Consider the following 21,855-nt stretch of genomic DNA (forward strand, 5'->3'; position numbering starts at 1 on the left):
CTCTAGGACCTGGAGGATCCGAGTTGGGGGGTGTCACCCCTCCCCGCCCCCCGCGAAGCAGGCACCGGAACCGCTCTAATGGGAACCAGCAGGCGTTCCGGGAGGGCTGCACCCCGCGGTGTGGGATTCCTGCGGAGACCTCAGGGGGCCGGCACCGGCGCTGGGGTGGGATGGGGTGGGATGGGGTGGGATGGGGTGGGAGTGGCTGCCGAAAGCTGTGGGGTCAGCGGTGCGGGCCCCACGCCCCCAGCACGAGAGGGCGGGACCCCGCGGCCGCTCCCTGGGGTGACCTGACCTTCCCGGGAAGTCCCTCCGCGCCGCTCTCCCCGGGCCCGCCCGCCGCCCCCCTCGCGGAGCTTCCCTAGAACTCGGGGTGTGCGTGTAGCTTCCCCGCGGGAGCGGACGCGGGGCGCTCTCCAAGGCGCCTGCCCGGCGGGTCCCTGGGGCTGGGGAGCCTGGCGGGGGCCGACCCGCCCGGTCGTGGCGCGCAGCCGCTGGCCCGAGGGAGCTCCCGGGCGTGCGCGTCTCACCCCACGGGACCCCGCGGCCACCTCCACGTCCCCGCACCGGGCAGCCGGGCAGTCGCACGTGGCCCGGTCCCCGGCGTCCCCGGGGCGGGCGCTGGGGCCGCGGCGGAGGAGGGTCGGGAGGGCGGGGGTGGGGGCGGGGGAAGGGGGCAGCTGGGTGGGGGCTGGGGCGCCGGCCGGAGGAGTGGGAGGGGACAGGTTGGGGGGTGGTCTCTGAGGAGGAGCCTGGCCGGACTGCATTGTTCCACCCTCGCCGCCCCGAGCGCACGGCGCCGGCCGGGGAGGGCGCGCGGGGCGCTCGCCTTCCCGGGCCCCCGCTCCCGCCGCCGCACCCCGCGGAGGCCCGAGCCTTCCAGCGCGCGGGAGACGCCCCCGCCCGGCCGTCCGGGCTCCGAGGGGGCCCGCCCAGGTGGGGAAGGGCGCGGCGCGGGGAAGGCGGGGAGGGGCGGCGGCGGGCGCGCTGGGGCCGGGACTCCCCGCTGCGGGAGGGAGCGGGGCCCCCGCCTCACCGCCGCCGCGCCCGTGCCCCCCCAGGCCCATGGCCGCGGGACGCAGCCGCCGGGAGCCGCGGCGCGGACGCCGGGGCGCCCCTCCCTAGCGGGGCGCATCTCGTGGTCTCCCGCCCGGCCGGCCGCATGGGGGGCGGAGGGTCGGCCCTGAGGGTCTGCGCCGACCACCGCGGCGGCATCAACTGGCTCAGCCTGAGCCCGGACGGGCAGCGCCTGCTGACGGGCAGCGAGGACGGCACGGCCCGGCTCTGGAGCACCGCGGACGGCCAGTGCTGCGCCCTCCTGCAAGGTACACCCTCCCGCTCCGCCCCCGCCGCCCAGAGCCAGAGCCAGAGCCAGAGCCCAGCCCCCGCTGCGCCGGGCCCCCGCCGGGGGTGCTCGCCCCGGCCCCGCCGACGACCCGCCGAGCCCCCCGGGGCCGCCGCGGGGTCTATCCTCAGCCGTCAGCCTAGGGCGGAAAATCCTCTCCATCCCCAAGGCCTTAGCAGACCACCGGGATCGCACCTCTGCGCCCTCCCCCGTCTCTCACTCCCCGCTGGCCTGTGGCCGCGCGTTTCCTCAAGGAGCCACTGTGGTGACCGCCAGGGCTTGGGAAGTGCCCGCGGACTGAGCACTTAAGACTGCCTTGGGCAGTCTTCACACTGCTGTTCTCCCACTCGTGCAGACAGGGAAACTGAGGCAGGAAGTAAGTGGCCTGGGATCACACAGACGGTGGGGAGGGGAAAGTTGGAATCTGAACGCCCCCTTCCCCATCTGACCACTCTGCTGCCCCTGCAGCCTCGTTTCTTCTACTGGAAGGGGTGCTGGAGAGGGATGGATCAAAGTTTCTCAAAAGGGGGTTGTTAAACCAATTTAACGCAGTTGGAAACATGATGCAGTGGCAGGAGGCACACATACAGGCGCACATATTGTTTTATAAAGGTTTCACAAATGCACACATATCGGTCTATATTTACGTACCTAGTTGCTGGAGGCAGATGTACTTCTTACCTTGCATCCCTGTCACATGTCTACACTGCAGGACTGTGAGGCCCCTCTCCAGCTCTGCCCCTGTTGTCGCCTGAACAGCAGATACAGCCCCTTGAATCCCAACACTCTCTTCACTGTGGTTATTTATCATTGCCTGTTCTTTTTCCACCATAATCAGCAAGTCCTGGGTGGCCTCCCCAGGGCCTTCCAAGTTCCTGTAGGCACAGAGAGTACAAATTAGCTTCACCGTTATACAAATCAGCTTCACTGTGGGCTGATACTATTGGCTTTATTTTATTAATTTTTAAAAGATTTTTAATGTATTTATTCATGAAAGAGAGGCAGAGACACAGGCAGAGGGAGAAGCAGGCTTCCTGCAGGGAGCCCCATGCAGGACTCCATCCCAGGACCCTGGGACCACATTTGAGTGGAAGGCAGGCGCTCAACCCTGAGCCATCCAGGAGTGCCTTGACCCTATTGGTTTTATTATTTTTTTTTTAATTTTTATTTATTTATGATAGTCACACACACACACACACACACACACACACACACAGAGACACAGGCAGGGGGAGAAGCAGGCTCCATGCACCGGGAGCCCGACGTGGGATTCGATCCCTGGTCTCCAGGATCCCGCCCTGGGCCAAAGGCAGGCGCCAAACCGCTGCGCCACCCAGGGATCCCGACCCTATTGGTTTTAAAAGCAGCTATGGTACATATTTCAAAGCCCAGAAGAGATGAATTTTGGCTTGCCTGTTATTTGGGGGTGAGGGTGGATAAGGCAGAGTCGGTTACAAACTAACACACATTCCTCCTGCCACCCCCAAAGTCACACAGATTGGCAGGCCCTGAACTGAGACCGGAAGTTCTAAGATCCATCCAGAATTTAAAATCCAGCTGTAGGGCAGCCTGGGTGGCTCAGTGGTTTGGCGCTGCCTTCGGCCCAGGGCATGATCCTGGAGACCCAGTATCGAGTCCCACATCAAGCTCCCTGCCTGGAGCCTGCTTCTCCCTCTGCCTGTGTCTCTGCCTCTCTCTCTCTCTCCCCCTCTCCCTCTCATGAATAAATAAATAAAATCTTTTTAAAAAATAAAAATTTTATTTATTTATTCATGAGAGACACACAGAGAGAGAGGCAGAGACACAGGCAGAGGGAGAAGCAGGCTCCAGGCAGGGAGCTTGATGTGGGACTCGATCCTGAGACCGCGGATCACGCCCTGAGCCAGGGGCAGGTGCTCAACCGCTGAGCCACTCAGGTGTCTCTGGACCGTAGGCTTCTAATAGCCCCGAGCTTCCCTCCTGCAGCAGCTCTGCTTTTTCAGTACTTGGAATTGGCTTTCAGATGCAGTTGGTGAGCTCCAAAGGAGAAAGTAGGCTTAACTGCTAATTATTCTGTAAAAGGAAGAATTGAATTGAATGTAATTATCCCCTTCCTCTCTTTTCTTCTTATCTGTTGGGTGCCTATTCATTTGGGGGCACTTCACTGGGTCAATGAGATAGGCAGCATGCCCCAAAATGGCAGTCCCTGTCCTGGTCTGTCCCCGTGTAGTAAGGGGCCCAGCCCAAAGGTTCCAACCCACTGTGGCTGTTCCACCAGCATCCTCGTCTTCCAACAGCATCTTCTAGCATGACGGGGGTGCTGTTTGTTTTTAATTCTGTGTGAACAAACTGCACACTCCTATTTACTGGAAGCCTGATGATGCCTGCCCTTCCGGATGACCCGTAACTTTGCCTCCGGGTAGCAGGAGGGGCCATCAAGAGCTTGGGCTCTGGAGCTGGGCTGCTTGGGCTCCAATCTCATCATTATTTAACTTCTCATGCCTTAGTTTCTTTATCTGTGAATGGGGGGACAATAAAATAGTCATCTAGCCTGATGAGGTTGTGAGGGAGCAGGAGCAAGCCAGCCAATAAATAGCTCCTGGCACATATTAGTGGCCACCATGGTCCTCCAGGCCCACAATCCACCAGCCTGGACTGAGTAAGAGCATCTCCTTGGCACTGCACCGGTCCGGCTCCAAAGCTCTTCCCCCTTTTGCTTCTCACAGCCGTGGTTATCCCCTTTGGAGGCTCCAAAGGGCTAGCCAGTCCTCCCGAGTTTACACAGGCAGAGCCATTCACACAGGCAGAGCAGCACTGGGGGGGGGGGGCTGCCCCCTCCCTCCTGCTCCAGAGCCCTTGCCCCTCTTGGCTACTGGCTTGACTGTCCTGGGTGCCTGTGTTAGATGCAAAGATACTGTCCCAGAGAATTTGCAGGTTGGATGGAGAGAATGATGGCTAAACTGAGGGACCATGTGCACTTGAACTTCAGATGAGCAGGAACTCTGTGAGCCCAGGTAGTCAGGGTTCACTCTTGGGCTAGGTGGGGCTGGAAGGGACTGGGGACAATTTTTAACTCTTAATAGAAAACATGTAGCATCAAATTTACCCTCTTAACCATTGTTTTTTAAGTGTACAGTTTCAAGATATTAAACATTTATGATGTACCACCATTACCACTATCGATCTCTAGAATTTTCCATCCTGTAAAACAAACTGAACCCCATTTCTCCCTCCACCAGCCCCTGGCGCCTACCATCCTGCTTCCTGCCTTTGTGAACCTGACTGCTCCAGGGACCTGGTACAAGTGGAATCATGCAGTGTTTGTCTTTCTGTCACTGGCTCATTTCACTTAGCACGATGTCCTCCACGTTCATCCCAGGTTGTAGCCTGTGTCAGGATTTCTTTCCTTCAGAAGGCTGAGCACTGTTTGGTTGCGTGCATTTTTTATGCCCACTCATCTGCCACTGGACACTGGGGTTGCTTCCACTTGACTGTGGTGAGAAATGCGACTCCGAGCTGGGGTGTGCAAACATCTCTTCCAGGCCCTGCTTGCAGATCCTTCGTGTAGATAGATACCCAGAGGTGGGCTTGCTGAATCATCTCCTGCATATTCCTGAAGGAGCATGTGGGGGCACAGGGAAGGCTCTCAGACATAAACACATCATTGTTAACTTTGTCCCAACCCAGGAGAAATTCCATCGAAAAGCAGTTTGTCTTAAGCATAGATGTGAAGGAAGCCCTGGAGGGTAATTCATCCTTCGGGCTCTTCGGACAGCACCGTCCGAGGGTGGTGAGCTCCTTGTGGGTGTGGAGTGAGGAGCCACAGGTGGAGGCAGGAGAGCAGGCGGGTTGAGGGTGTGGGCCGAGAGGAGCTGGGCTGGAAGGCCAGGCCCTGCGGTGGCACCATGACAGAGCATGAGCCTGCCCAGGCCGGGGGCTCGAGGCAGGTGGCCCGAGGCCGAGACTTAGATGGCTTCGTCAGACACCGTCTATTTCGACCACACCTTCTGTGCTCTGGACTCGTGACTGTCACTGCTCTGGCTTGCTGACAGGACACACGGAGGGGTGGCTCCATCAGGCAGGCCCTAGCAGGAAACAGAACGACACCCCCAAATAACAGCTCAAGGAGAGTTTAGTAAAGAGACGCTTGCAAAATGTGGGCATAGTACAGGGGAAGCGCTGTACTATGGGGCTGGTCCCTGCAGGGCTGTCCACACTCCTGGAGCTGAAGAAGCCAGGGTGGGGGCCTGCAGCCCCTGAGAGGGTGTGGAAAGGCCTTCCTCCGGGGAACTGGGCCGGCAGATCCTGACCTAAAGTCTCCTGCTGGGCTCCCAGCTGTCTGAACCCTGCCGGCAGTGAGGGGGGATCCAGGAGCTGCAGGGAGCAGGCTGCAGAAGAGGAGAGAGACCCCGAGGGGCAGACAGAAGACCTGCCAGGGCCAGCAGAGGCAAGGGAGGCCGCTCTCTCCAGGCCAAGTTGGAGGCATGAATGTTCCAGCTTGGCTGGGTGCCCACACCGGCCCACCTCTGCCACCGCAGACCCCGGGCAGCCCCTCCTGCGTGTGCACGGGGCCCTTCGACTCGGAACCCCCAGCGAGTCCGAGGGTGTGCGGCTGGGGAGGCAGGGAGAGCCGACTACCTTGGCAGAGAACCCTGAGCCTCAGCCTGTCCTTTTGAACATAATAACTGTATCTTATCTGCATTCTTTATCCCTTCAAAAATGTTTATTTTTAGTTTGGCTTTTTTCCTTATTCTATACAATTGCAGCGGCTCACGCCAGTGGCGTTGTGGTCCCTGGAGACGCAATGCCCCCCCCTTCTCCCTCCTGCCTTCCTCATCCCTCCCCGGGTGACCCTGTAGGCTGGGGGCAGTGGACCTTGTCAAATGGTCTGTGGGTTGCAGTCGGGGACACGCTCTGCAGCCTCTGCTGGCAGGGCTCTGAGCTGGGACTCCTTCGGTGTGGGTTTTCAGACGTGGAGTAGGAGCCTGGCTTGTCCCTGGGAGGGCCTTGACTGCTGCAGGGAGCCTCAGCCAGCCCACGGCCAGGCCCCCAGGAGGGCAGAGGGTCAGCCTGGCCTAGCTCCAGGGATGAGCTTTTTTTTTTTTTTTTAATAATTTTTTTTAAAGACTTTATTTTTTTATTCATGAGAGACACAGAGAGAGAGAGGCAGAGACACAGGCAGAGGGAGCAGTAGGCTCCATGCAGGGAGCCTGATGTGGGACTTGACCCCAGGACTCCAGGATCACACCCTGGGTCAAAGGCAGGCGCTAAGCCATTGAGCCACCCAGGGATCCCGAGCTTTTTATTTTTAACGTTGAAAAAATTATATTCATTATTGATTCTTTTCTTAAAGTCTTTGTTTATAGGTATTTATATATTTTTTAAAGATTGATTTATTTATTTGTTTGAGGAGGGGAGGGGCAGCGGGACAGGGAGAGAGAATCTCAAGCAGACTCTGCACTAATCAGAGCCCAGTGATCCCGAGATCACAACCTGAGCAGATACCAAGCCAGCCCCTTAACCAGCTGTGCCCTCCAGGCCCCCGCATAGGCATTTATATTTTTACTGTATATCCCTTTTTTTTTTCCTACTTCCATGGGTCATATAATTGGTCACCCAACTCATGATCTTCCACATCCTGGTTTAGTGGCCGTGGCTTCACTGAGTAGGGGTGCCATGGCTTACTCGCCACACAGTTTTCCAGTGCTTGTCTTGGCCTATAAACACTTGGCACTCTGCCTTCCTGCTGTCAGATGCTGTCGAAACCGGCCAGAATGGGGCTGATGCCCCTGCGGAAGCCTCTCCTGGTGTGGTTGGCGTCGGACCGCACAGGGTCCGAGGAGGACTGCGGGGTGCGTGTGCAGGGCGGGCTCGCCCACACCCAACTGCCCTCGGGGCGCCGGGCTGCCTTCCAGCCAGCCCGGGAAGCCAGGTGGCTCCTTAGACGGCGCTGAGCCCTCCCCGCAGCAGCTCTGGTTTCAGGGAAAGTTTGTTGACAATCTTCAAATATTTTATAAACATTTTGAGGTTGGCAAAAAGCTGGGCTGTGTTTTGCCAGACACATTTTGCCCTCGACTTTTAGACTGACGTGCATTTTAAGGAAACGTAATCTGCTTCGTCTTCAACTGTTTACTTCCTTCACACAAACGTTGTTTTCTTAGAGGCCTGGTACATGCTATCCAAGAAGACTGAAAACATGCCTTCCTTCCTTCCTTCTTCTTCTTTTTTTTTTTTAAATCTGTTTCTTAGAACCCAGGGAGTTGGGTTCTTCCAAGAGTAACTGAGCTAAATCGCTGGGGCCGAACAGAGCACATCAGCTTGAAACTGCCCAGAAGATTTTAAATCCTTGTCTGTCTGATACCAGACATCTAGACGGAATTTAGAAAATCAGTCGCAGTCTTTAACATAATTATTTCCCACACGTGTAAATATTTAAATTTATCAATTTCCTCATCCATGAAATGGATCTTAGGTGTAACATTCCTTTGATTCAATTGATTTTCCGACCCCTGGATTCTCTTCAAATATACTCAGCTTCAGTTTGCTATCAAGAGTTGTTACCCGGGGTTGCCTGGGTGGCTCAGTCAGTGAAGCATCTGCTTTCGGCTCAGATTGTGATCCCAGAGTCCCGGGATTGAGCCCTGCATTGGGTGCCCTGCTCAGCAGGGAGTCTGGTCCTCCCTCTGCCCCTCTCCTTGCTCATGCTTTCTCTCTCAAATAGATAAATAAAATCTTTGGAGAGAGAGAGAGAGAAAAAAAAAAAAGAGTTGATATCCAAGGTGTAAACATTTTTTTAAAATATATGAGTATAGGGGCACCTGGGTGGCTCAGTGGATGAGCATCTGCCTTTGGCTCAGGTCATGACCTTGGGGTCCTGGGATCGAATCCCACATCGGGCTCCCTGCATGGAGCCTGCTTCTCCCTCTGCCTATGTCTCTGCCTCTCCCTCTGTGTCTCTCATGGATAAATACATTTTAAAATATATATATATGAGTATATATAGGTATAGAAATAGATATAAGCATAGATAATCTTTGCATATAGGGGTATATGTCTAACCCATAAATTCTGATTTTATTTTTTTTTAAGATTTTATTTATTTATTCACAGAGACAGAGAGAAAGAGGGAGGCAGAGACACAGGCAGAGGGAGAAGAGGCATCATACAGAGAGCCTGACATGGGACTCGATCCAGGGTCTCCAGGATCACGCCCTGGGCTGCAGGAGGCGCTAAACCACCGGGGCTGCCCATAAATTCTGATTTTAGATTCTAAATAGATTTAGATTTTATCACGAGGGACGTTAAAGGATTTTGTTGTTTTTTAAGTAAACTGTATACCCAAGGTGAGGCTCCAACTCACAACCCCAAGATCAAGAGTCACATGCTGCACTGACTGAGCCAGGCAGGTGCCCCTGAGGTGGAGCCATCTTTACATGAAGGACAGGCCCTACTATGACTGGGGACCTGAGTGCTTCTGGGGCTGCTTCATAACCCTTGATCCCAAAGCCAAGCCGATAGTCAAAACATTGACCATCGCACTAACAAGGTGGTGGATGAGCAGGTGCGCATGTCTGAGATTCTGGGCTGATGGAGTGTGTGGCCTCCTCCTGTCCTGGACATCCACCCTCAGCTCTGTGCCTTACCCACCATTTCTCCCAAGCACCGAAATTCTGCCCCAAGGGCCCCCTCCTGTTTTGGTGGGTGCTATTTTCTTTCCCAGAATGCTCTTCTCTCCTCCCCACCCTTCCTGCTCTATAGCACCAGGGCTTCTCCTCTGCTGACCCCCGATGTGTCATGTTGGCTGACTCTCTCCTTCCAGGCTCAGGCTCATGCTCTCTGAAGGCAGGGAATGTTGTTGTTGTTGTTTTAAGATTTTATTTATTTATGCATGAGAGAGACAGAGAGAGAGGCAGAGACACAGGCAGAGGGAGAAGCAGACTCCCCACAGGGAGTCCGATGCGGGACTCAATCCCAGGACCACAGGGTCACGCCCTGAGCCCAAAGCAGATGCTCAACCACTCAGGCACCCAGGTGTCCCGGGAAAGTGTCTTAATCATCCCTGTTTCTAGATTAGTTTCCGGTGGCCGCTGTGACCAGCGATCTCACTGGGTGCCTTAAAGCAGAAGTTTATTCTGGCACAGTTCTGGAGGCCAGAAATCCAAAGTCAGTGTCAGTGGGCCCAAATCAAAGTGTTGGCAGGCCTGTACTCCCTCTGAAACCTGTGGAGGAGAACCAGCTGCCTCCTCAGGTTCTGGCAGTGGCTGGCGCTCCTTGGTTGTGGGCACATCATTCATCTCAGGGACACCTTCAGGTCATTGCCCTGTCTCCACAGCATCTTTTCTCTACATCCTCACATCTCCCTCTGCCCCTTCCTTCAGAGACTCTTGTGCTGCCATTCCTGGCCATCACCCAGGACACTCTCCCCATCTCAAAATCCTTAATGACATCTGCAAATATATCTTTTTTCCCTAGTGAAGTAACATTTCTAGTTTCCAAGAACTAGGACCTGATTCCTTTAGGACCAGTGTCCCTCCCCAAATGTAAGAACAGCCACCATCCAGCATTTCCTCCCATAGCTCCTGAGACTCCCAGATTGAAATCGTCCCCTCAAAGGGGTAGTGGGCCTGGACTCGTCTCAAACACTTCCCGCGCCGGCTTTCTTCCCTGCTGTGCCCTGGCACACTCACGCCTCCCCTTGTCCACAGGGCATGAGAGCTACGTGACCTTCTGCCAGCTGGAGGACGAAGCTGCCTTCACGTGCAGTGCTGACTGCACCATCAGGAAGTGGGACGTGCGGACCGGGCAGTGCCTACAGGTGTTCCGAGGACACACATCAATTGTGAACAGGTCAGGGTGGCTGGGGTAGGGGGCAGGGGACAGAGATGTAGGCCATGTGGCCCCTGCCCTGGGGGAACTTAGCTTCCGTGGGGAAGCACCTACATGTGGGTGCGTGTGGAGATCATGGGGAGCATAGCATGTAGCCCTGGAAGGCCCAGGATGCCAGCGTTTCCAGGCACAACAGGGGGCTGACTGCCCAGGGCTGCATGTGGGGGTTTGGGAGGCCTCAGTGGGGGAAGGGAGGCTTGTGCCTGGATGGCCCCCCGGGGTGCCCGGGTGTGCGCTGCCCACTGCTGGGCACAGGGAGAGGTGCTGGAGGCCACAGCTCCTACATTCCAAAGGAAGTGGTTTAATTGGTACCTGATGGTAGACCAGGGGCTTGTTTTGGAGCAAAACGGGGATTGTGCTGAAGATGGAGTCAAGAGTATTTTTAAATCTCTCCTTCCCGTGTTGTTGAAATCCCCACCTCCTCCTTCTCGAGGAGGTTTGAATTTTTCCTTTCTTTATTGAATTTGGGTCTGAGCTGAGCCATGAACATTCCTCTGCTGATCAGATCAATTTGACACTATTTATGTAACTTGTGGTGGCCGTCTTAAACTCCCGAGGGAGTGTCTGGGATAAGCAGGGGTCTGGGCACCTGCCCGCGGGCCCTCCAGGCCTCACTGACGGGGTTTGGGGGGTGCCTGGGGGTGCGCCGAGGCAGTCAGAAGAAGGCCAGGTGCAGGCGGGCGTTTGGAGGGGTCGGGGCCGGGTGGGTGGGGATGGGGAACTGTTCGCAGCCACGAGGGACACTGCCAGCATGAGCTCTGCGCAGGCCTGGGTCAAGTGGGAAGCGACTGGCGGGGTAGTTCAGTGCTCGGTGGGTGGCAGTGGGGGTGCCAGACCCACCACTGACTGGCTGGCAGTCCAGCTGCCTGCCGGAAGAGCCGCGTACCGGCAGGGCCGGAGCTGGGTCACGTCTCTCGGCAGAGAGGTGTCCCTGAGATGAATTGTGCTGGCTCAGGATGGCCATGAGTGGGCAAGGTCATCTGCCAGCCGCTGAGCGAGGCCCCTGCTTCCTGAGCCAGAGCAGGACGAGGGGGTCAGGGAGGACACATGTCCTGCTGGTCGTATCCCGACATCCTTCCTTGAGGTCAAAGAGTGTAGGTGCATGGGAGTCTCCTGTTACAAGGCTGGGGCAGGTGGGAGAGGCCACATCTCAGGTGACCGGCCTGCCCTCAGCTTGTACCTTGTATCCATCAGCTGCTCCTCAAAAGCAAAGCTGGACCTTTTTTTTTTTTGGTTTTATTTATTTATTTGGCAGAGAGAAAGCACAAGCAGGGGGAGCAGCAGGCAGAGGGAGACGGGGAAGCAGGCTCCTGCTGAGCAGGGAGCCCGATGTGGGGCTTGATCCCAGGACCCTAAGATCATGGCCTGAGCCGAAGGCAGATGCTTAACCCACTGAGCCGCCGAGGCGCCCGTCAAAGCTGGACGTTAAGGCTGGGAATGATGCTCTGCTGGGGTTATACTCTCCTGGGCACACCCACACCATAAACACACAGGTTCACACACATAAGCGCAGGTCCATGTGCACTCAGACACGAACGTACACACACACATTCACACACACCACTCTTGAAGGGCTGCTGCCCTAAACAGATAGTTCCGGGGTGATGCTCTGTATTACTTAGTAACTTTCCTGCATCACTAAGTAACTGTGCCCACGAATGTGCCACATCCCCGAGGTAAGGGGGGATTCACTTCCTCCTGTGTTTTCAGAGTCCAGCCAAGTGGGTGAGTTCTGGATGGGAGGCACCGACCATGCCTTCTCATGCCAGGCCAGAGCGGGTGGGATTCAGGCCCCCAGTACATCACCTGCGGTGCCACGTGGTGTCACAGTGTCACTTTCTCTTAGACATACGCACATCATGAAAACCATCCATCCTGGGTGTTGAGGAAGAAGTGAGTCAGGAACCGTGCATGTGCCGGGGGGTGGGCCTCCTTAATTACCTGTGGGAAGTGAGCACCGGCCGGGGCGGCGGCGTGGGCAGTGTGGGCGGGAGGGCCGCGTCTCCCCTCATCTGTGCCAGGCTCCAAGGCAGAGGGAACACAAGATGCCTCCGACGCTGAGGTGCGGGGTGTTGACTGCTCAGTCCCCACACTTGTGACACACGCCTGATCCAGCTGCCTCCCTCTGCCGCTCCCCTTTGCAGGCTCCTCTCGGCAGGGAGCTCTGGGGGTGCTCAAAGCTTCTTAATAAGGGTGTGTGAACCGAGCCTTTGACCTTATGCAAAGTTCTAGGCTGAAGACAAACGTGTATTTCTGGGGAGAGGTTCTTAGCATTCCTTAAACTGAATCTGAGAATCATAAATGTTTGCTGCTCCCGAGGCCTTCTGGGGTCCTGGGGGGCAGGGTGTGAACCGAAGTCTGCTCCTCCCACACGAAGTTCTCTGGGCTCACTGAACACACAGGCCACTGGGCAGAGGGACCCTGAGATGGCCTGCTGGGCATCCCTGCGTGGTCTGACCCCTGCCCTATCCCTCCTCCCACCAGGATCCTGGTCGCCAACAACCAGCTCTTCAGCAGCTCCTATGACCGCACAGCTCGAGCCTGGAGTGTGGACAAGGGCCAGGTGTCCCAGGAGTTCAGGGGCCACCGCAACTGCGTGCTGACCCTTGCCTACTCTGCTCCCTGGGACCTGCCTGGGGCTCCCTGTGCCGAGGAGGTTGGGGGGCTTCTGGTGACGGGCAGCACGGATGGCACGGCCAAGGTATGGCAGGTGGCCAGTGGCTGCTGCCACCAGACGCTGCGGGGCCACACGGGTGCCGTGCTCTGCCTTGTGCTGGACACGCCCAGTCACACGGCCTTCACTGGCAGCACCGACGCCACCATCCGTGCCTGGGACATCCTGAGTGGGGAGCAGCTGCGGGTGTTCAGGGAGCACCAGGGCTCCGTCATCTGTCTGGAGGTGAGCTCCGCCCAGCCCCTGCCTGTCTGCCGGCAAGGCCGCTGGGCCACCCGGTGTGCTAGTTAGCTAGAGCTGTGTAATAAGTACCACAGATGGGATGGCCTACACGATGGAGATGGATTGTCTCATCATGCTGGAGGCTGGAAGTCTAAGACCAAGGTGGTGGCTTGTAGCTGGACGTCTTCTCCCAGGGTCCTCACATGGTCTTCCCTCTGCATCCAAATGTCCTCTTCCTCTTCTTCCTCTTCCTCTTTCTCTTTTTTTCCTTCTCCTTCTTTTCTTCTCCTTCCTTCCTTCTTCCTCCCTCCTCCTTACTCCCTCCTTCTTCTTCCTTTCTTCTTTCTTCTAAGATTTTATTTATTTGAGAGAGAGAAAGAGACAGCAAGAGAGAGCACAAGTGTTGGGCAGAGGGAGAAGATTCTGCTCAGCAGGGAGCCTGGTGTGGGACTCAATCCCAGGACCCCAGTATCCTGATCTGAGCAGAAGGGAGACGTTTAACCGACTCTGCTATCCAGGTGCCCCTCAAATGTTTTCTTCTCCTTTTTTTAAAAAACATTTTATTTATCCATGAGAGACACACAGAGAGAGGCAGAGACGTAGGCAGAGAGAGAAACAGGCTCCCTGTGGGAATCCCAATGCAGGACTCGATCCCAGGACCTTGGGATCACGCCCTGAGCTGAAGGCAGACGCTCAACCACTGAACCACCCAGGTGCTCCTCAAATGTCCTCTTTTTTTTTTTTTTTAATTTTTATTTATTTATGATAGTCACACACACAGAGAGAGAGAGAGGCCGAGACATAGGCAGAGGGAGAAGCAGGCTCCATGCACCGGGAGCCCGACGTGGGATTCGATCCCAGGTCTCCAGGATCGCGCCCTGGGCCAAAGGCAGGCGCTAAACCGCTGCACCACCCAGGGATCCCCCAAATGTCCTCTTATAAGGACCACAGTCATATTGGATTAGGTTCTACCCTAATGACCTCACTGTAACTTAACTACCTCCTTAAAGACCCTGTCTCCATGTACAGTCCCATTCACAGATACAAGGGTTAAAGCTGTTGTCAACATAGGAATCTTGGTTTCTAAACGTGTTAGGTGAAGATTATATTTTTTTGAGGATTATATTTATTTAGAAACCCTGGTCCATAATTCCTAAATCCAAAAGCTCCAAAACATAAAGTGTATTTTTTAGATTTGGCACTAAAACTTGCTTGGCAGCAAAGCCTGGCCTGGACAGATAGGAGGCTGGTTGGAGTTCACTTTACCCCACTTCCTGGGAATATGCATTCCTTTGCTGTAGAAACATGAGCATGTTGCTAAAAATCCAAAAACTCCTGGAATATGTCTGGCCCCAAGATTTTGGATCAGGGATCATGAGTGTGACATCGTGCCCATCCCTGGTGGTTGTGAGGGCTTGATGAGCTAGCAGTGGACGTGGCCCAGAGCCGGGGGCATGGCTTGCTCTCGGAGCCTGTGAGCTTGTGCTCTTGTTGTTGGGCATCTAGCGGATGTGCTGCCGCTGCTTATATTTTCTCATTTTACACATGAGAAGATAGGATCAGAGAGGGTAAGCAACTTGTCCAAGGTCTCACAGCTGGTATGGGGCAGACACAGATAGGAACCCAGGACTGAACATGTAGCCGGCAGCTTATAAAGTTGTGACGGGGCCTGTACTTTGCTGGAGTGGGGGAGCCTCTCTTCTGGCTGTTTTACTCCAGAGGTGGGATGTCCAGGGCCCAGCTGTGCTCTGCAGCCTGGCCCTGCAGCTTCTCTCCTTCCCTGCCCAAGTGCATCTGCTGCTGTGAGTGGAGGGGGGAGAAGCCTGCACCCCAGGGGTCTCCACAGCAGAGCCCCAGGCCTGTCTGCCTCATCCTGCCATCTACTTGGAGGGGTCACATACAGGGAGATGGCCCTCGAGCCCGATCCCTCAGAACTGCAGGGCCTGTCCTTTGTGACATGCCCCCGTCAGGGTCTGTCTGCTTCCCCTTGTGCCTCGGGCCTCCTCTGGCCTCCCCAAGCTGCCCGGCTGTTCCCCGTGGATGTCCTCTCAGGAAAGCAGCCAAAGCGAACAGTGAGGTCTTAGGCAGCCAAGGACAACACGCTTGGAGCATTTCCTTGGCCTCTGGACTCATGATTTGTACTTTGAAGCTGTGCGGCTTGGTCACTTTTTTTTTTTTGCTTGGTCACTTTTAAACACAGTGTGACAGGCACCACATTGTTGGGACACGCTGCATGGGGAGCAGGAGGCATCATCCCTCTGCCACAGCAGCCATGGAAGCTCAGCGCTTCTGTTGCGTGCGCTGAGGGGTACAGGGTTGCAGAGGCTGCGTAGCCCAGGGTCCCACAGGGGCTTCCATCCCGCAGGCTACACATGCCAGCTCCCTTTATTTGAGGTCCGTGAGTCTTGTGGCTCCTGGAGGCCTGGGGCTTTGTCTGGAGTGACAGTCAATGGGGATGGTCAGGACACACTGGGGCCTGGGGTAGACGCGCTAGGGGCAGCAGGAGGAGAGATCCCAGGGTGGCTTGCCCACAAAGGAGTGGTGGGATTAGCATGGGGGTGCTTCTTTGGGCAGAGAAGACTTGTGAGAAACCCGAGGAGGATGGCATGTCCCCAGGGCTTTGGGGGACAGTAAGAAGCAGGGCAACATACCGGCTCTGGCCTCAGGCTGACAGGGCCAAGTGGGCTTGGGGAGATCCTCTGGCTTTCCTGCCCCTACCCTTGTTGATGGCCCAGGAACCAAGCTCTGGGAGTGTGATGCAGATAGCAAGAAGACCGAGTGATGGCCTGGACCCTGCCGGAGCCCCTTGGGCATGCAGGTACACGTCCACACCTGCTCTGTTCTAGGGCAGGGGCTACCAATAAGAGGGGCCAGAAGTCAGGCTGTGTTGGCTGGAGCCAGCTGTAAGCCTTCAGGACCTCAGGGCCGGGCCTGGGAGACCGCTGGCCATGTCTCTACGCCCCTTCTGTCTGTGGGGAACCACCCGCAGCCTCTCCTCCAGGAGGCCGGACGTGTTCCTCGAGATCCCATCACCTCTGCCATAGTGAACGGCCCAAAGCCAAGTCTGACCTGTGCTGTGGCTGGGGTGGAAATACAATCCGGACCAGTCAGAAGTCCTGTCCTCTGGGATTTAAACTGGAAAATTATCTGGGGAAACTGGATCAGCTGTGGGGACTGGAGTGGCAAGGAGCCCAGAGTGTAGCTGTAGCTGGGCAGGTGTGTGCTCAAGCTAAGAGGGCATGGGACACATGAGGGATGCCGGTGGCCAGCCTGTACTTGCTCCAGGCCTGCTGCCCGCTGCCCCAGGAGAAGGGCCTCCTCTTTCCTGAGCCTCCAAGGTCTGGCATGGACGGCTCTCTCTGGGGCTTACAGCCGCCCTCCTCACCCAACTTTTGGTTCTCCTCTGCATCACTGCTAACCAGAGCTGCTGGGTGGGGGCACTCTTGGCTACATGTGGTTTTGTCTAGAGGAATCTGCAGAATTATTTTAAAGGTCTCTGCACTTCCCTTGGGCTGGGACACTATCTTGGCAAGGGGTGCTCGTGTGAGGGGCCTCGCAAACCCCATCCCTTCTCTCCCAGGCCTCTTCTTTACCTCCTGCGACACCGAGCAGGGGTGTGTGAATGCCACTCTGGTCAGCTGGGGCAGGTGGGAAGTGGGGGAGCCTGTCTCCAGGGCTCCTCCCTCCCCACCAGGGCAGCCCTGGGAGCAGGAGCTTCAGGACCCGACAACAGCCACTGGGTGTCCAGCTCTGGTCCTAGCAAAGATCTACCTCAGACACACTGCAGCCACTCAGGTTACTTCTAGACCTTTCTTTTTCCTTATCTGCTCTTCTGCGGGAAAACGTTCAGAGTGAAAGCCTTGCCCTGGGAGCCTTTTTGTCAGCTGGGTCAATAGGAGAGAACACCAGGTGCGGCTTGGCCATAGCTACAGGTGGATTCACGTTAACCTTTCCAGGCACGGACTTTTCTTCAGTAGGGACTGCTAAAGAGAGACACCTGACAACAGTAACGGCCCCGGCGAACATTCTGTGGTCCTTGCCCTTAGCGTGTTGAGCGCCCTACAGGCCTTCTCTGTACCCCCCACGAGAAGGCACTGGCAGGATGCTCCTCTACCGGGGAAGCAGTGGAGGAGCAGAGTCAGTGACTCAGCCAAGGGCAAAGTGACAAGATCCCTGGGTGCTGGAGTGGCAGTGGGTGGTTCCCCACAGGCAGGGTCATTTCCTGCTCATCCACACTTTCCAGTGGGACCCACACATGCCCCTCCCCTAGGGGGCTCCGCGTCCCCTGCTGCTGCCCCAGTACGGAGGGGTCCGGCTCCCACCCTCCTTCCTCCTCCCCCAGCTCGTCAACCGGCACGTGTACTCGGGCAGCGCCGACAGGACGGTCAAGTGCTGGCTGGCAGACACGGGCGAGCGCGTGCGCACGTTTGCGGCCCACAGACACAGCGTGAGCGCCCTCAAATACCACGCAGGCACCTGTAAGTGACTCCTGTCCCCGTTGCCCCAACTTGTGCCCTCCATGCCTTGACCACACCCCCAAGTCCCCTGCACTCAGGGCCTCTCTGCTCTACTTCTTACTCAGCTGCTCCCTCCTGAGCCTCAGCGGCCATTCTGGGTGGTCAGCAGCCATGTCTCCCCTGGGCACCTGTAAAGAAGGCCCAAATAAGGGTGGGGGGATTCCTCTCCAGCTTCACCCAAGAACAAGCAGCAGCCTGAATGTTCAGAAGCCCTAAGGTGAAGGTCTCTAATTCTCGAAATGAGACTATGACACCACTTACTCCAGCTAGACTTGAGGGCCAGGTAGGTTTGGCTTCACCTGGCGTTAGATTTGACTATAAATAAGAGAAAGCCCAGATTAACTGTGCTTTAAATGAAATAGTGGTTTATTTTTCTCACATAGAATTTCAGAGGCTGGCAGTGTAGGTGGGAATGGATAGCTCCACAAAGTTATCAGGCACCCAGTTTCCTTTGATCATTTTGCTTTATCACTCTTAGCACATATCTTATATCTGTTAGGGGGCCTCATAGTTTAAGATAGCTGCTGGAACTCCAGCCATCATGTCAAGTTTTAGGCAGATAGGAAGATGACAGAAGGGCAAAAGGATGCATCTCTTAGCTGAGTGGGTCCCTTTAAAGATCTTTCTTGGAAGCCCTACCCACAGACCTGGCATATATCTCTTTGACCACTGTCTGCAAGAGAGACCGAATAATAAAATCTCTTATCTGGAGCTATTGCTGCCAGAATTAATGGGGTTGCTTCGGAAGAAAGAAGGGCAGAATGGCTTATTGGGTAGGCAATGAGCTGTCGGTCCCACAGGTGTCAAACTGACACATCTGAGCTTTGCTGGCTCTGTCCTGCAGACTTGGCACATGTTCACACCCCAGACACACCCAGTGATCCAGAAAGCACCCCCGCTACCTCCACACCTACATGGGAGCAAGGCTCCCAGGTTCCTGAAATCTCTTTCCCAGAACAATCCCCAGCATTATGTTCTATCATCAGACCCCCCTCTTCCCCGTTTTCACACACACACACACACACACACACACACACACACACACTGAGGGAGCAGATGGGTAGGGGGAGTCACAGCAGAAACTTGAAGTTGACTTCACAGCACAGGTGTTAGATGAAGATAGAATGTGGATCTCTGAAAATAGAGCCCGAGATACCCTTGAGATTTAGGTGTCTGACACGGGAAAATTATTTTTTCCTTCTTCCTGTGTCCAAGCCTATAAGTGTGATCACAGCTCTGCTCCCAAGTCAGGGCCTCTAAATTAAAAAGATTAAAGCCACCCAGAGCGCCTCCCCTTGGCAGCAGCTGGGATGGACCTTACCTGGTATTAAAGGAAATTGGTCCAGGGTCTTTGCCAACAGGCTGTAGGTGGCTCAGACTTAATTCCTGACCCTCTTCCCACCCACAGGACACCCAGCAGCCACGCTGGGTGGGGGGCAGGGGAAGCAGGAAAGGAACAGAAGAGACCCAGGAATGAAACTTCCCCTCTTAGCAGCAAGACTGAAATAGGCAGGTGAAACAGTAAGTGGGGATAAGGAAGAGATAGATCCCCGAGCCTAAGAATCCCCCATGGCTTGCTTGGGCTGCTGAGTGGGCATAGCAGATGCTGTGGGTACCACACGTGGGGCACTTCTTTCTGCTGAACCTAAGGTCCTCTGCCCTAGAGTGTTTTCCTGTGAGGAGCAGGTCAGAGGATGGCTAGGAGCTGACACCCACAAGAGAGGCCCTCAACCAATGACATGCACCCCCCCACCCCAGGGGCACAGCTCTGAGACCTGGTCTGCACCCTCTCCCAGGGGCCACCTGCAGCCACCTGAATGGGCATCCTTCTTTCTGTTTCTCTCCCCACTTAATGGAATGCCCTGCCAAATGAAGTGTTTGCACCCAAATCCCAGTGTCAGGGTCAGCTTCTGGGAGAACCCGGGCTAAGACAATATGGAAACAAGGGAGTTCTTCTGATCAGTGTTCTCATTGTGGTTCCTGACCAGCAGCATCCTCATCACCTGGAACTGGTTAGGCATGCAGGTTCTCAGGCCCCACCCCAGGCCTCCTGAGACAGAAACTCAGGTGGGCCCCGCAATCTGCCTTCACCAGCCCTCCAGGTGATTCGGGTGCTCCCTGGAGTCAGAACTCTTGGACTGAGTTCTCAAGTACGAAAAGGCCCCAGGACAGCCGAATTCCAGGGCCCTCCCCTGTGAGCTAGCCAACACAGTGTCTAGGCTCTGTTTGGAGGGCCAAGTTCATTACTGAGGAGGGAGAGGAACGACTTTCTGGGTGGTCCTTGCCCCAGTGGGCTGCTCAGATGATGGGGGGTGCGTGACCTTCCCCCCAAGGCAGGGGATTTAGAGCAGGGAAGCCAGGCAGTCCTGCAGAGCTGTTTGCAGAGCACGGGGAGGGTGTGGACCCCCCTCAGTTCCCGGGCTCGCGGTAGGAGAATGCAGGTGCCGCCTCCTTCCTTGCAAGGGGCTCCAGCTAGTCCGTAGCTGGGCCTTAGGACCTCCCCGCCTCCAGGTCGCCTCCGGGCCTGGGGCCCCCCAACCCCCCACCCCCGGCTTCCTGGGGAAGGCGGGGGCTCTCGGGCTGGAGGCCCAGCGGCGCCCTGTGTCCGCAGTGTTCACGGGCAGCGGGGACGCCCGCGCGCGCGCCTTCGACGCCCAGTCTGGAGCGCTGCAGAGGGTGTTCCGCGGCCACGCCTTCGTCATCAACTGCATCCAGGTAGGCGCTCCCGCCCGCTCCCGGACTCTGCCCCGGCGGGGAGAGGAAGGCCGCCCCCAGCACCCGAGCTCGCTGCCGCGGGAGGGCGGCCCGGGCGCCCCCGCCGCGCCGCCCACGCGCCGCCCCGCCCCGCCCCGCCCCGCAGGTGCACGAGCAGGTGCTCTACACGGCCTCGCACGATGGCGCGCTGCGCCTCTGGGACGTGCGCGGCCTCCCGTGCGCCCCGCCGCCGCGCCCCGCCGCCCCCGCGCGTAGCCGCTCCCGCCTGTTCAGCAACAAGGTGGGCTGCGCCGCCGCGCCCCTGCAGCCGGCCTGAGCCCCGGGACGCCGCCGCCCGCGCTCGCCCTCGGGGACCGCGCGCCCCCCCCCCCCCACCGAGCGAGCTCCCCCGCACTCGGGTCTGCACCTGGCGCCGCGGGACCCTCCCGACCCGGGGTCAGCGGCCCCTCACCCCCGAGCCTGGGGGCCCCAGGAGCCAAGCCTGCCCTGAGGGGAACCGGGGCGGGGGTGGATTTCCTCAAAAACCCTCGAGCCGCGATTGTCACTAGTTTGGCAGATTGTCCTGAGGACACGGGGAGGAACTGAAATACACGTCCTTCTAAGCGCTCTGACTGTGTCTTTTGTTCTGCCCACGCTCAGCTTCCTCCCGAGGGAGGAGGGGTTCCCGCGCCCGGGGGCCTCACCCCCGGGGGGCCTGCCCCTCCCCGGGGTGCAGGGGGGCTGCGGCCCTGTCACCCCCACCGCGGCACTCGCGTGGGGAGAGGCTCGGGAGCAAGGAACCGGCCCTGCGGCCTGTCCGGGTGGCTGCGGGGATCCGTGGGCCCTGCTGGGAGCCCCCGGGTCTGCATGAGTGGAGGAGGGCGCTGCCCTGCGGTCCGGGTGTGCAGGAGCCGGCCCGGGGGCGGGGTGGAGGCGCGGGACGTCCCGCAGGAGCCCCAGGGGCCAGGCCCCGAGGAGAGCCGCCCCCGGCTGCCCCATCACCTGAAGGGGGCGCTCTGGCAGCCCTGGCTGCTGGCGGTGCCCAGAAGCTGCTGGCCGCGCCTGCGGTGGAGCTCAGCGTCTCGCGGGCCCCGAGGCGGAGGAGCAGGCTGTCCACGGCGCTAATCCAAGAGCTGTTTCACCAGCAAGACGCGCTGTAGGGCCTGTGCTCCCGGGGCAGCCAGGTCCAGCCCTGACTGGTGGCTCCCTCTCCCTCAGGCCCACTGATAGGTACGGGATTGACACCTGGGGCAGTAGGAAGGGTCGGGTACCTCTGTGACGGTCCTCCAGGCCACGCCCCCAAGCCCCGGGAACCCGGGTGTCCGTCTCCCCAGGAAAACAGGCTTGCCGGTGACAACCACATGCAGCAGCATCGCTCTGCATTCTTTGGGTGGGACTCAAAACGCACAGGCCGAGCGCTGCTGGCTGTGGCGGGGGGTGGGGGGGGGTGGGGGGGGGCACTCACTACCTGGTGGCCCTCCGGGGTCATGCCGCCTGCCGAAGGGGCATCCTGGGAGCTGAGGTGCATTTCAGGGAGG

General features: G+C 57.3%; 1 protein-coding gene across 5 annotated transcripts; it reads left to right on the forward strand.

The window, feature by feature from the left end:
* Window positions 1-402: 402 nt before the first annotated feature.
* On the forward strand, window positions 403-20,944 carry WDR86 (WD repeat domain 86). Of its 5 annotated transcripts, XM_041753852.1 has the most exons (8): window positions 403-1,325; window positions 10,030-10,171; window positions 12,695-13,109; window positions 15,842-15,924; window positions 16,687-16,901; window positions 17,449-17,584; window positions 20,235-20,338; window positions 20,484-20,944. In XM_041753852.1, the coding sequence occupies exons 1-8, from the start codon at window positions 1,163-1,165 to the stop codon at window positions 20,591-20,593; spliced, it is 1,368 nt and encodes a 455-aa protein (XP_041609786.1). In that variant the 5' UTR covers window positions 403-1,162; the 3' UTR covers window positions 20,594-20,944. The 5 variants fall into 5 exon arrangements, with proteins under 5 accessions (XP_041609786.1, XP_041609787.1, XP_041609789.1 ...); XM_041753853.1 differs by lacking the exons at window positions 15,842-15,924; window positions 16,687-16,901 and having other exon boundaries at window positions 17,377-17,584; XM_041753855.1 differs by lacking the exons at window positions 15,842-15,924; window positions 16,687-16,901.
* The last annotated feature ends 911 nt before the right edge of the window (window positions 20,945-21,855 follow it).

The sequence above is a fragment of the Vulpes lagopus genome, chromosome 4 (assembly GCF_018345385.1).
Source record: "Vulpes lagopus strain Blue_001 chromosome 4, ASM1834538v1, whole genome shotgun sequence".
Classification (NCBI taxonomy): domain Eukaryota; kingdom Metazoa; phylum Chordata; class Mammalia; order Carnivora; family Canidae; genus Vulpes; species Vulpes lagopus.